The sequence below is a fragment of the Falco biarmicus genome, chromosome 6, assembly GCF_023638135.1.
Source record: "Falco biarmicus isolate bFalBia1 chromosome 6, bFalBia1.pri, whole genome shotgun sequence".
NCBI lineage: Eukaryota > Metazoa > Chordata > Aves > Falconiformes > Falconidae > Falco > Falco biarmicus.
In genome coordinates, this window is record NC_079293.1 from 78559068 (window position 1) to 78571993 (window position 12926).

The window sequence follows — 12926 nt, forward strand, 5'->3', positions numbered from 1 at the left end:
AAAGCCAGTTATGACACCTGAAGCACCATCCACAATGCAGCTGCCACCATCAGCACGGAAAGGTATCACATGTGCCCACAATGCCTAAGGATGGGCTGGATCTCTTGAAGTCCATGAGGGCAAAGGCTCCCGCTTCCTTCTGGCAATGCTCTTGACCCACCCATCCCAGCACAGAGACTGCGGCGTATCCCTTCCTTGTCCTTCACTAAAAAGTCATGGCTTATAAGGGTTTTCTTACCCTTGTTTTTTTTCCTAGGACCCCCCAGAAAATTTAAATGCCAGTGGACAAAGGGGGTCTGTAATCACAGCTCTATGGTTTATACAATTGAGGCAGATTTCAGAAACTGTCTTTTTTAGCAGTTCACATCTGGATGCTAGAGACCTGATCCAGCAAAGGGGATCTTTCCAACTACATCAGTAGAAAGCACCCTGGTCTTTGCTGGCTCCTAATTATTACGTCAATCAGGGCTGACTGATGAGGTTTGAAAGAAAACTGGGAATTACTTATTTATTTTAACTCTCCCAGGTCAGCAGCAGTTTCCTTCTCCATGGGGGCAGGGGCTGACAATAATCTCTGCATTTGCTGACAATGAAATCACACATTCCTCTTAATCCCGCTCCTGACAGTCAAGTGATTAGTGTGCTACAGAGATAGGGCTATTTGACAACATCTGAAAATCTCTGTGCATCAACAGCTTAGAACAATATTAATCGTTAGCATTAAAGCTTCTCTGACCCTGATTGTGTAGGGTGATGGATCTGTCCTCTGTTATTTACAACATTTCTTTATTTATACCTTTTCATCACCACAGCGTTTGCTGCCTGGTTTCATTGCCCTTATAAATTTCCACTCCCTGCACCACCTTAACAGTTTTGAAATAATACAGATAAGCAAGAGCAAGCTGATGAATGCAGGAGGTAAAAGGCTTATTCTGTTGCCTTGGTGGCTGTGCCAGAAGGATGTGCCCATTAAATGGCCCTCACTCCATCGTGCTGCTTTGGAAAGCCTGGCCCACCAAACAGCAATGCAGCAAACAATACAGTGAACTTCTCCTGCCACCAATAAACCTGTCTGATGAAGGAGATTAATGCTTTTCTGAAAGGGTTGATAACTACTGAATTACCAGTCTATCCCAGCACTAAAATCAATCACCAGTGTTAAGGGGTCCAGGAATACATTTAGGTCCTGCTCTGCTCTCATCTGAAATTTCTGCAAACCCTCTGTTCTTTCTCCAGCCCTCTGCTCTTGCTCACAGCATTTTGCAGATTCTGCCTAGGCAGTGAAAGCCTTGAGGGTGCACGATGCAACCAGGCTTTTCATGCCACGTTCACTGAATTTAACAGAAAAGGTGTAATCCTCAGCCCAGCAAAGCCAACAGCAAACCCCACACTAGATTCAATATTGAAGGAATGGACTGTAGGGAAATGAAAAGCAGAACAAGGTGCATTCACTGCAAGCCTCGGTCGTCCTTCCAAAATGTCCTTTTCATCCTTTTCAGCCAATCCAACTGAAACCTGATGAGCAGACCTGACATAAGGCAGCTTCACATTCGCCAGCACCTGGGAACCGCCAACAGAAGATGACTCTTCACAGTTCTTTGACAGCTGGAAAAGCTCTGCCACAAGTAATGGTGTTATGCTGTTTGTATAGGTTTTGGAGTACCACTGGCAAAAATAAAATCACACATCCTCACCAAGAGGTAGATACTCCTAGGACACAGTGTGGCAGCTCCCTCACTGTATGATAGAGTACAAACACGAAGATGACACTTTTATCAGAAGATGATCTAATTGGAATTATTCCTACCCGATTTTAAAAATCAGTTGCTTTCAAATCAAAATTGCCTAAGGCTGTTAAGAAAAATAAAGTTACCTGAGTAAGATTTTGGCAAGGATATCAGGATGGTCATTTCCATATTTGAAAAAAAGCCTTTGACATTTCACAAGCATTGACTGGGCTGCTTAGATTAGAATTAAATCTATGGTGGAGAGAATGACTGCTTGATCTCAAAACATTGTGTCCAGGTCAATTCTCAGCACAAACGTTTTCCCATGTATCAAAGCTACAGGCTCTGAACTAGAACAAAGTGACCTCCCCCACCCCCTTTCCTCCTACTACTCCCACACAAACTTCTGGCATTTCACCCTTTGCCAACAAATGCAAGTTTCCTTCCCAGATGCATTTCTCAGAGCCTTGACGTGCCTTTCACAAATATGTTTTTGTATTGTTACAGGGGGATTTGAGCTGCAATTGGAGCCCAGGTCACAATCCAGGCTTACTGAAACTTCAAAGGCTTTAGGTTTGTATTTGTGAATAGAAGGTAGAGCAGCAAAGTTTGGATTTACACTTTGTTACGTCACTGGGATGATTAATACAGGGAGGCTTCACACCTGCCAGCCTCCAATTATCACATCCAGCCACTCCACACAGTATTTTATATATGAAATAAAAATAATAATATTAAAAAAAAAACACTGGATGGAGATATCTCTCCCAGAGACCTCGAAGTCATAAGCTAAAGTAGCAACTGCCCAATAGGAAAGAGGGAAAATATCACGACAGCATTACAGGAGGCTGCAGTTTAGGTAACTCAGAGCCAAGAATGGGACTGCGCATCAAGGACAGCGTGGCAGTGGCAGAGACGAGAAAAGTGCTGCGTGGGGGACTCATGAGGGAAGCCACAGAAGCAGAGTAGGAGCCCTCTCCTATCTCAACAGCACTGCCAGCGAACGGCCACTCAGACAACACATCTCATCCTCTGTAATCCCTTTGCAGAGAAAAGCAAGAGCTTATGTCCCCATTTTCTTCAGGAGCATTGGCACTTTTGAAATCATAAAGCCAAATAAATAACTAAACAACCAAAAAGCCACTGTAAGCAAACAGATGCTGTGCAGGGGCAGATCGATCCCTGTTTGTGCCATAGCCCAGAGCCAAACCAGCCCTGGTAAAATCAGCTGCAATGGTATTGCTGGAGTGCAAAGAAGAGAAATTATTTCTTCAACATGACTTGGGCAGCCCCACAGATCCTGTTCCCAGCCAGGATTAGACCACGCAGCCCCTCTGGAAAGTCTGGCACACAGAGCAAATATTTCCTAGCTTACAATAACACACGATCTTACACGGTTCTCTGTCTCTGACGTGAAGGGGATGAACAAACACTAAATTGTTTGAATAACAGTGGTGAATCTAGATTTCAGTTAGAGGAAATTCATGTTAGACCAATTAAATAGTATGTCAGTTCTCTCTAATTATGCGTTTCTGCAGCCTACCCGGTAATTATACTTAATGGGCCTAAATCAAATCAGCATGTTACCTGAGAAATAATTGGATTTGTGGGCAATTTTTTAATGATCCTGAAAGGTAACCTGGAGACTGAAGTCCTCTGTGTGTTCAGGGCTTGATCCTAGGCTTCAGTGTGCTTTGGGTGTGGATCTCAGGCTACATTGGCCCTGATAATAAATTAAATGTGCCAGTTCTCTGGCACTGAGGTCGGCTGGCATGGGACAACCCACTCTGGTCCACTTCTTTATCCTCTAAAACAGAGTGTCCATACCCAGACTTTGCACTGGAAACCACCCCTGGCCAGTGCTGGATGCCAGACTACACCTTCACTAGCAGTGAGCAACTTCAGGTTTCACTGCTATGGCAACATGTGCCAACCTTGACCTGCAGGGACCTTCTGGGGACTCTGTTGCGGCTGCCAATAGCAGGATGATTGCAGAGGCACCTCCAAGTTTAGAAGCACCAGTCATAGCTGTGCTCTGCTGAGACCTGTACTGCGCTTTCAAACATCTTTTCAAAGGCTGGTGCGTATTACAATCTAAGGCTCACATGCTATGGGAAAATACAATAAAAGCTAAGCCTCTCTACGCTTTGATGAACCCTGACCCTCAAATCACATAGCAGCAACAAATAAGTCTCACTTTCCCCAAACTGAGACAGAACAGAACATTTTATTGATTATTTCTGACCTCCTTAAATACCCTATACCTTAAAATTAAAAGTGCACACACACATAGTGTATTTATTTATTTACAAGCACAGAGAATACCCAGAACTGCCAAACACCTGACATTTAAAAGCAGTCCCATGCACATATCTGAGTACATGCAAGCTGAATGTCCATTAGACCCCAGATCCACCCATTGGATCAGAGGGAACCACGATTAGCACACAACTTCCCCAAAAACACACAAGCCATTGAATTTCTCATGGCTTCTAGTTAAGTGCGCACTTCTCTGAACTATTTCTTTGAATTTCTAGAGGAGGTGAACCACAACACCTTTGCGTGAGTCTTCCCTGCTTCCAGCAAGAGCAGTCTCAGAGTGATTAGTGCAGTAGAGATCCCCACCATTGCCCTGCTCCCTGAAGCCCCACCATTTGAAAAATCTGGGGCTTTGAGTTTCAGCATGATTTACTGTCCTCCATCTCCTTGAAATTCTGCCCATGAGAGACCAAAATAGCGCCTTGCCTTGTGAGTGAACCCCATACAGCCAGCAAGCATCGAAACCACTAGATTTCAAACACAACATAATGTCAGAGAGGCATAACTGCACTGACAGTGGCTGGAGGGGATGACTGCACCATCTAGTTTTTCTTCAGCAAAGGTACAAGCAAATGCCACTAACTTCAGTTTTGCTTTCTTTCAAGGAAGTCTCTTTTTAGATAACTGCCTCTATTCAGGGGCCTTTTGAGGCTCCAACATGACTCGGAGTGGGAAGGCTTGGGCATCCTTATTTTATGTTAAAGATGTCCTGTCCAAAGTGCCTCTCATACCTGTATACAGGTCAATATACCACTCACATTCGTTCTACTTAGGTAGGCACTTAACCAAGGTATCTGCTTCAGTGTCATGGTCACATTAGGCTTCCTCAACAAGTAAAGGAAAGAAATGTGTCTCTGGAGGATAGCTTCTTATTAAAGTACTTCTGTCATGTCTACTTTTAAGAATGACAGATTCAGGAACAGAACCCCAAAAATTGCATTTGTCCTTTGATAAAAGTTATGGATCAAACCATGTGCCAGGCAGTGAGCTCTCAACAAGGACTCTCCAGAGCTCTTCAGTTACAGTTATGTGGGCTCAGACTTTCTGGAGCTGGTCAACACTTCATAGGACCACAGCTTTTGAGATCAGCTCTTAAACATGTATTCATTTACAGCTCATAAACAACAGTAAATACTCAGTAACCCAAAAAGTCCACCAAAATTTCTCATGGTCCTGTATTTTGCATTCTATAGATCCATCTTTCTTAAGTCATTAACCTTCTCCCTCCAGAAAGGTGGAAAGGCTTATCGAACTCACACAAGCACTAGATCCTGTTAGCAAGACTCAAAATTAACATTTTGAATGATCAAGGAAAGGCTGACTGTGCCTTGGTATCTCTGTGCAAAGCTAATCCTCACATATTTCAAACCTTGTCATTAATCCAGTGGGTTCTGATTAAAAGTTTGCCCAGTGACTAAGAAACAATAATTTGTGTCAGGTTACCCTGTTTCACCCTGCAAAATTGGAGCTGCCTGAAAAATGTCTTGGGGAAATGTTTTCAAGCAGCTTCCCCCGCTCTCTTTCAGGAAAATCACCTACACAGCACACACTTAAACTCCTTCTTTTCTAGCATATTTGTAATTAGCAAAGAATGCCAAGCCATAAATATTTATGCACAGATGGGATCCTGAAGCACCTTCAGAAGTTCAGCACAGGCCTCAATAGTTTTTTCAACTGAGCTTTGATACAAAACCTGCAGGTTCAGAAGGACTTGTCAGAACACCCTGCTGATCACCCCTCTCGGAGAGATGCATTTCTCACCCAACAAGGGATGTTACAATCACTCCCGAAAACCCCACAACAAATGCAGGTGCTTCATTACCTACTTTTCATTTGAATTCCTCACAGATCTTGCCAGATCACTTCATTAGCACAGGTCTCTGCGTGCAGGGGCAAAAAGTCTTCTTCTGTGCTGCTGACAGAGTGAATATTTCTTCTTTTGTTTCAAATCTTTGCTGAAATCATATATGTTTTTCTTCCCTGTACAAGTATTTTTTGTATTATTTATTCCAAAAAAAATTTGCTGGTGTGATGCTGGAACCATGTTAGTTATATCATCTAAAAATCTTGGGATTAGGCTGGCCTAAAATGACATCTCCAGACTATTCATTCAAATAGAGTCAGGTCCTGCTCTCCAGCTAAAATCAGCTGGCATACTTTGGCCACCATCAAACCTTAGCCATCTCCAAACTAATGTGTCTGCTTCCAAAGCAGTGATGGAGAACAGTGCCCAGGCTGTGCTAACTCCCCCAGGAACTGGCCAAGAGGGTGTTGGTTGTCTTGGACCAAAGCTGCACCAGGCTAACTCCTCCACAGCATGCATGATTGCACTCCCAGTATCCAGGCGCCAGCTCCATTTAATTTAAACACAGCTAATGAGATCACACAAAACACAGGTTAACATTTCCCAGGCTGATCTGGGAGCAATTAAAAGCTGGCTTATGGCATGGTGTGGGCAAGTGAGCTCCCCGTTGCACTACCATCTTCAGTGCCTGCCTTAGTAGCTGGGTCTGAAGTCTGCCCATGCAGAATGCTACCGCTCCTTAAGGGGCAGGCGGAGAGGGGGCAAGTCCCACTAGCCCACCGGGACAGAAGCACGGCTACAGATGGGAGCGGGAGCAGCCCACCCACTGCCAACAGCGTGAGCTCAAGCATTGGCAAAGGCTTTTGCTGGCACCTGCAAAAACAATCTGCAACTCGGGCTGCCGGCAAGGAAGTAGGAGCCAGAGCAGCAGCATCCCAGCAAGCAAGGGGAGGAGGGGAAATGCTCTGCACCCAGGGGTTATGTTACACCAAAAATAAAGGTAGAAGGGAACAAAAAGTCTTAAGAGGCCTCTCTGGCAAGTATTAAGTATGAAATGCTTTGGTCTCGCCAGAGCAAACAGATTCAATAGTGAGATACTTACTTGGCCTGCACTTGTACCACACGATGAGGTACTTGCCGGTTCCAGGACATGGATCTGCACCAAACAGCCGGCTATTGACAAGAAACTGGCAGCTCCGCCTGTCCTGGCACTCGTCCAGCATCTTCTGCAGCCGGGGATGCACACAAGAAACAGAGAAACAAAAGTACTTCAGTATCTCCACCAAAGGAACCATCAAATGGAGACCAGCAAGGCCATCCTTGCCTCCTCAACCAGCCCCAGCACAAGGCGGGCAATGGTGCTCAGCACAGGGTACCACAGGAGCCCTGGCCTAGGAGAGGACTAAACCTTGCACTGTTTTGAGGAGCATGCTTTCTTTCCCTTTCACGCATGCAAAAGGAGAGATTTGCACTGGGAAAGTCACAGATAATTTTGAACCATTTGCTTGCAATTTAATCTCAGTATGAGGCAGTACTGTCCCAGAAAAAGCAGCTTTAAGGACATGGATCAGCCTCGACAATAAAAAGCAGAGACCCAAACACTGCCATCAATGTTCTGCTTTAGATTTCTCTGGAGATGGACAATTTCAGCCACAGCTTTCAAGAGAGCTCTTGTCTTGGTCATATAAAAGTTTTGGCAATTACTGGTATTCCAGTAATTAGTAGCTGTGGTGGGAACACAGTTATACAGCCAACTTAAGTTTTTAATAGGGCTTACCCCTCTTCCCCCTTGACGATTGCGTTCCTTTCAGCTAAACTCAGCGAGGACCTGCAAGTTGGAGGGTCCCTCCCACCACTGGCATTTTGGGTTCTATCCCCTTTTCTGCTCTGCTTTTCCTCTGGCACTCACTCCCCACTTCCCCATTCATAACACTCATAAAAACTCCATCTCAGAATCCACAGGGGCAAGACATTCTGTCTCCTGCTAGAAAACAGCTTCATTAAGGAAGATTAATGATTTCTTTTAACCCTATGATCCTCTAAAGCAGTAGTTGGGGGAGAGAAAATTATTAAGTGGGGCAGTAATTAAGTTTTAAATTCAGCTGGATGGCTTAGGTGGTATTTATGTACTCCTGTAGAGCCCCTAAAGCACTAAAATTACCATAATGTTTGCCTGACACACATGAACCTGTCAGAGCATTTTGAGACCACAGAGCGAGGTAATCCACCAGCCTCGTTAAGTCCCTGCAATACAGAGCGGTGAATTACAGTCTCAAAACAATTAATTTTCATTTGCAAGGAGGTGCTAGAAAAAAAAAAAAAAATCCTTTCTCAGAAATTCTCCTAGACTCCCCAGGTCTCTTGTCTTCTCCCTGTTCCCGTTTCTTACACCCATCTCGATGTTTGGACTTTCTCACAATCTTACCCCTGTTCCATTAACATAAAGGTTGTTCCTTCCCTACCCTGCACCACCCAAACCAATTTTCTCTCCGCCTCAGTGACTACTTTCTATTTTTGAGTTCTCCCTGAACATAATACATATATAATCTTCAGTATTATAACTCTGAATGTCTCCCTCCAAACAACAGGAACAACAGCTGTTCCAGTTTCAAGTGCAATTTGAAACTGCCTCATTTGCAGTTGCGCATAACTTCCTAAAGCTTTCACCTTTTGGGCTGACACATGCAATAATTTGTGCCTGCCTCAAGTCTGACCTTTATTTTAAAGTTCAAACCAAGACAATTCGGGCCTTTTCTAGCGAGCAGAGAACATATGCTGCTGTTTTCCACTTACAAAGTAATAAAATGCAGGCATTTCATTTCAAAATACAGGGCTTAGGATGGAAAGGCTGAAAGGTGAACACTGAAGGAGGTGGCTGGGAGCATTAGCCCTAACTTGACCACCACATTAAAATGCATAGGAACAGCATATTCTTTCCTTTAGGCCCATAAGGGTTGACTGCTCACTCAGCATGTGAAATTTAATTTAATGCAAAATCCAATGAGTTGCAAAGGAATTTAAGCGATGCCTCAATGCAGATACCTCTTTTGATCTCAAAAGGCAAAGAATAACTGGAACAACTCTTGAGTTCTTCACATATGGAGAGAAATCCTCTCCAAATCACTGCAGATCTGAAAGGATTTGCTGGTACTGGATGGCCACCGCTATGTTTACACCCCAGCAGCACTAAGAATATGGAGCAAAGGGAAAGAAGCAGCACCCTGCATGTTTTCTTTCCCACAAGGGAAGCTTTCTCCCCTCAAAAGCAGCACACTCGGGTTTTTGGTCAACAAACCTGTTCATAGCAGATGGATGGGATTTTCAAAAGCCTTCAGCACTGCATAATTGGTGCTATTAAAATCAGTGGGAAACCCGCCCTGGCTTTCAGCAGAGACTGAGTTAGGCCAACAAGAAGCCTCTTGGAAAACCTCAGCTTCAATACCTAAGCAGCACTTGTTCATCTGTCCTTAGGCTCAGCACCAGGAGCAAACGCCATTACTTACCGGCCTCAGAGAACGATGAACACGGGCCGCCTTCACATACTGCCACTTTGTCTTGCTCTGCGCTACCTTTTGGCAGCTGTTGCTTACTCCATGTATCCCACGTAAGTAAAACCTCCTGAGTTTACTTCCTACAGTATACAAAGGAACGCAGAGCTCTAGGAAGAAGCTTGTACCTAAATTAGTGGGCAAAAGTCATCTATGCCATGGTGAGACGTACCATGCCACAGAAAAAGGGAAGTGTTCTTGAGGTTGAATATACCTTTTACTAACTGGTTTTAGTGTTTAGCTAGTTTCAATGTAATTTGTTAATAGCCATGACACTGAGAAGCTATTTCATGGGGGGAGAGAAATCAATATTTCCTTTTTATTCACATAATTCTAATGTGCCTACCCCCAAAGGGCATCAATTTTCCTGAAAATATAAAAAACCAGTAAGATTTCCGACTTCCTGCAGACTGTTTGAGTGAAGTCTTGGGCATAATGAAATATATCCATAAAGAGTAAAATAAAAAAGTACGTTTGATGCTCATTGAAATACACCAGGAGAAATGCAAAGAAAATTAGCGATGGCTGACTGTGCCACATTCTTGATTAAAAATAAAGAACAAAGATGTTACACCAGCCCTAAGGTTAACTTAAAAACTTGCACATAGAATTTTTAATTATCCTTACATACACAGAAATCTTCTTCACCACTGCTTTCATTAGGAAGATGCTGGTATATAGCACATACTGAACACTGTGCAACACAGCAACTCTACAGAACATGTGTGGCAAGATGATCCACTACAGCTATGCTTCCCCTGCGGGTCCAGTACATCTGGTGTTTACAGGGGATCTTACAAATCAAGACCTTGGCTTTCTGGTCTTACTCTCAAAAATCATACTTCTAGGCAGTATCAGAGCTCTGGCAGTTGTCAGGTGTCATTTCTGACTTATTTGCAGATGATCAACTAGACTGACACCAGGAAGGCTGTGTGTTTACTTGGTAGTGAGCGAATGTCCTGAGCTCACATGGCTTTTGCTTAATGGCTGGAAAAATTTAGACAATTCATTCTATGTTTGCCTTGTTTTTCTGATTGTCACTGTCAGATGTAAAGGTGGGGAAACACTACCAGAAAGCCAGACAAAAAGAGGCCCACAAACAAGGTGAACCTGCACAGAAATAGTAGCAGACATGCAGAGTCATCCCTAAGCAGGATATATAATCAACTGTTAATGTCACTGCCCTTTGGTAGACCCCTGACTAATGCAAAATAAAGTCACATTGGAATAGATTATATTATAAAAATCACTCCAGCTGAAGAAGGTGGAGGAGAAATTCCTGTCTGGCATGAAAGGGGAGGGAAGACACATTAATTGCATTGTGCCATTTTATAATTGCGTTCCAGTGGTAAATCAAGCCTGAGGGCTGACAGCCAATGCTCAGGAGGAAAGTTGCGGCTGTTTAAATCCATTCCATTCCCTGGTTCATGACTGAGCTAAGAAGCTGCAAGATTCAGAGGAGATAAGAGAGCAAGAAATGTGAATTCAAGTAAAACAAACACTAATCTAACCCCTGTGAGTTATGCCCTGGATTAATCTCACTGCAGTGACCCAGGTCTTAAAGCAAGGGCAGCCTCAAGCTCAAAACCATGTCTTTCTAGTGGGCATTGCAGATGAAACACATTTCTTGTGCTCATTTTGTTGTGCTCATTAGCTAAGTAATCGCTTGTGCTTATTAGATAACAACCTTTTAAATCTGGAACTGCATGTGAGCTCTGCAAGAAGGCTGTCCTCAGCCATTCCCAAGGGTGCACTCATTTTTATTCTGTCTCTTCAAATCACTCTTTAAGAAGCACTTCCCCTGCACACTTAAAATAAACCACAACTGAGCTTAACACCCAAGGCAATTAAACTTATCTCAGTTCTTAGTCCCTTGCTCATAGATTCAACACACTTAGGGTGAAACTCTGGACCCATAGAAGCCAGTAGTAAAACTCAATGGGAACTAGGATTTTGCCACAGGGCTGCTCTCTGTACAGCCTCCATCATCAAAGGAACATAAGGATGACTGCAGGGCATGTCAGTCAGGCATGAAATTACACAGAGAAACCCCACTAAATAATTGCCCAAATTGTATATTGCTGAGGAGAATAACTCAGAGAACAAACTGCGTGAATGGATCAGAGCTGTGTACAGTCAAATGAAGATGAGCAGAGATTTGTACTACAAATTTTACACAAGAAGATACCTGTAACTTTAAAAAATATGATTAAACATTTTTAGGTCAAATTCAGTCCAGGTATAGCCATTATGGTGGAGTTACACCACCACTTCTATTGGTGCACCTCCATGAGTTTTGCAATGAGAAGTAGTAAATACAACAAACAAGGCAACATGAATTCTCCCTAGAAAGCCACATAGCACAATGCATTCATAATGACTTCATGTCACATTTCATTTGAATCTTTATACTTTTTATTATATACCCCTGAATGTTGATATTACTTTAAAACATGCTGTGAACTTAGTACTTTCAGGTTGCAAACTTATTGACAGGTCCTTTTCCTGATTGTGTGAAGATTGCACATTCATGTCTATCCATTCACACAAAGTGCTGAAGTCCGTGAAGCAAGGTTTTCCAAGGATCAGCAACAGGAAAGGACAGACTACACAAGGAAGTGAAATCCATGTCGATGAGATACAGGTTACCTGCCTACAGCTTCATCGCTCGACCTTCCCAGCCTGCTTCACTAGAAAATAATTCAGCTTTGCCCAAATTACTGCATTCAATCTGCACATCACATGAAGAAGAGATCAAAAGCCTGACTGCTGATCTATGGCAGGTTTTAGTACTCTACTAGATCTCTCATCACTCTCCCATGGACTTGGCTAAGCTCATAGCAGAGTCAGGAGGAGGGAACTATGCCCACATGTTTGGTTACTCACATTAACACACCAGACTGAACTAAAGAACTAAAAACTGGGCACACACCCCCTTTCACCAGCTCTGCTATAGGAGTAGTAAATGCCAGCAGGGCAGTAGGGCAGGCAGCAGTGGGCTGGGATGTTAAAACATGACAGCAAGTTTCAGCAGAGCTCCTCTGGCAGAGCCTTGAAAGAGCCCAGAGACAGCAGCTCACAAAGAGCAGGAACATGCTCAGCAAACAGAAGGACCTGATAAAAGCTGCATTACGAATATCACCTAATTAACATTACCTACATTTCCTAACAGTACAAAATCTGTATGCAGGGTCAACTTCAAATGGAAAGGAGGTCTAAGCCGCAGAGATACACAAGGGTGCATAACCAAAAGTCATGGTCTTAAAGAAAGGGAAAGCTTAAAACACAAAGCAAACCATTACACCATCAAGCAGGGTCTTGGTGGCAATGCTGGAAACCCCATGACTTGGAAAGTTTAAATTTAGAGTAAACAAAGCATTAGGAGGAGGCTTACGCCCCAGGGAGCAGTCCTGCCTCATCAGGGAGACAGGCTGCACCGGCCACCTCTGCTTCCAACGTCCCTTCTGCAGTACATAATCACACTGCTTTGATGAGCTATTTCAGTCAAGCCAAAGATTTCAAATACAT

The 12926-nt window shown here is 43.5% G+C and overlaps 1 protein-coding gene across 3 annotated transcripts in view; it reads right to left on the minus strand.

The window, feature by feature from the left end:
* Positions 1–12926, minus strand: part of EVA1A (eva-1 homolog A, regulator of programmed cell death) — a 224266-nt gene that overhangs the window by 132304 nt on the left and 79036 nt on the right. For all 3 annotated transcript variants that reach the window (XM_056344312.1, XM_056344309.1, XM_056344310.1), the window contains one exon: positions 6953–7076. In XM_056344312.1, the coding sequence (XP_056200287.1) occupies positions 6953–7076 (124 nt within the window). The remainder of the gene's footprint in view (positions 1–6952; positions 7077–12926) is intronic.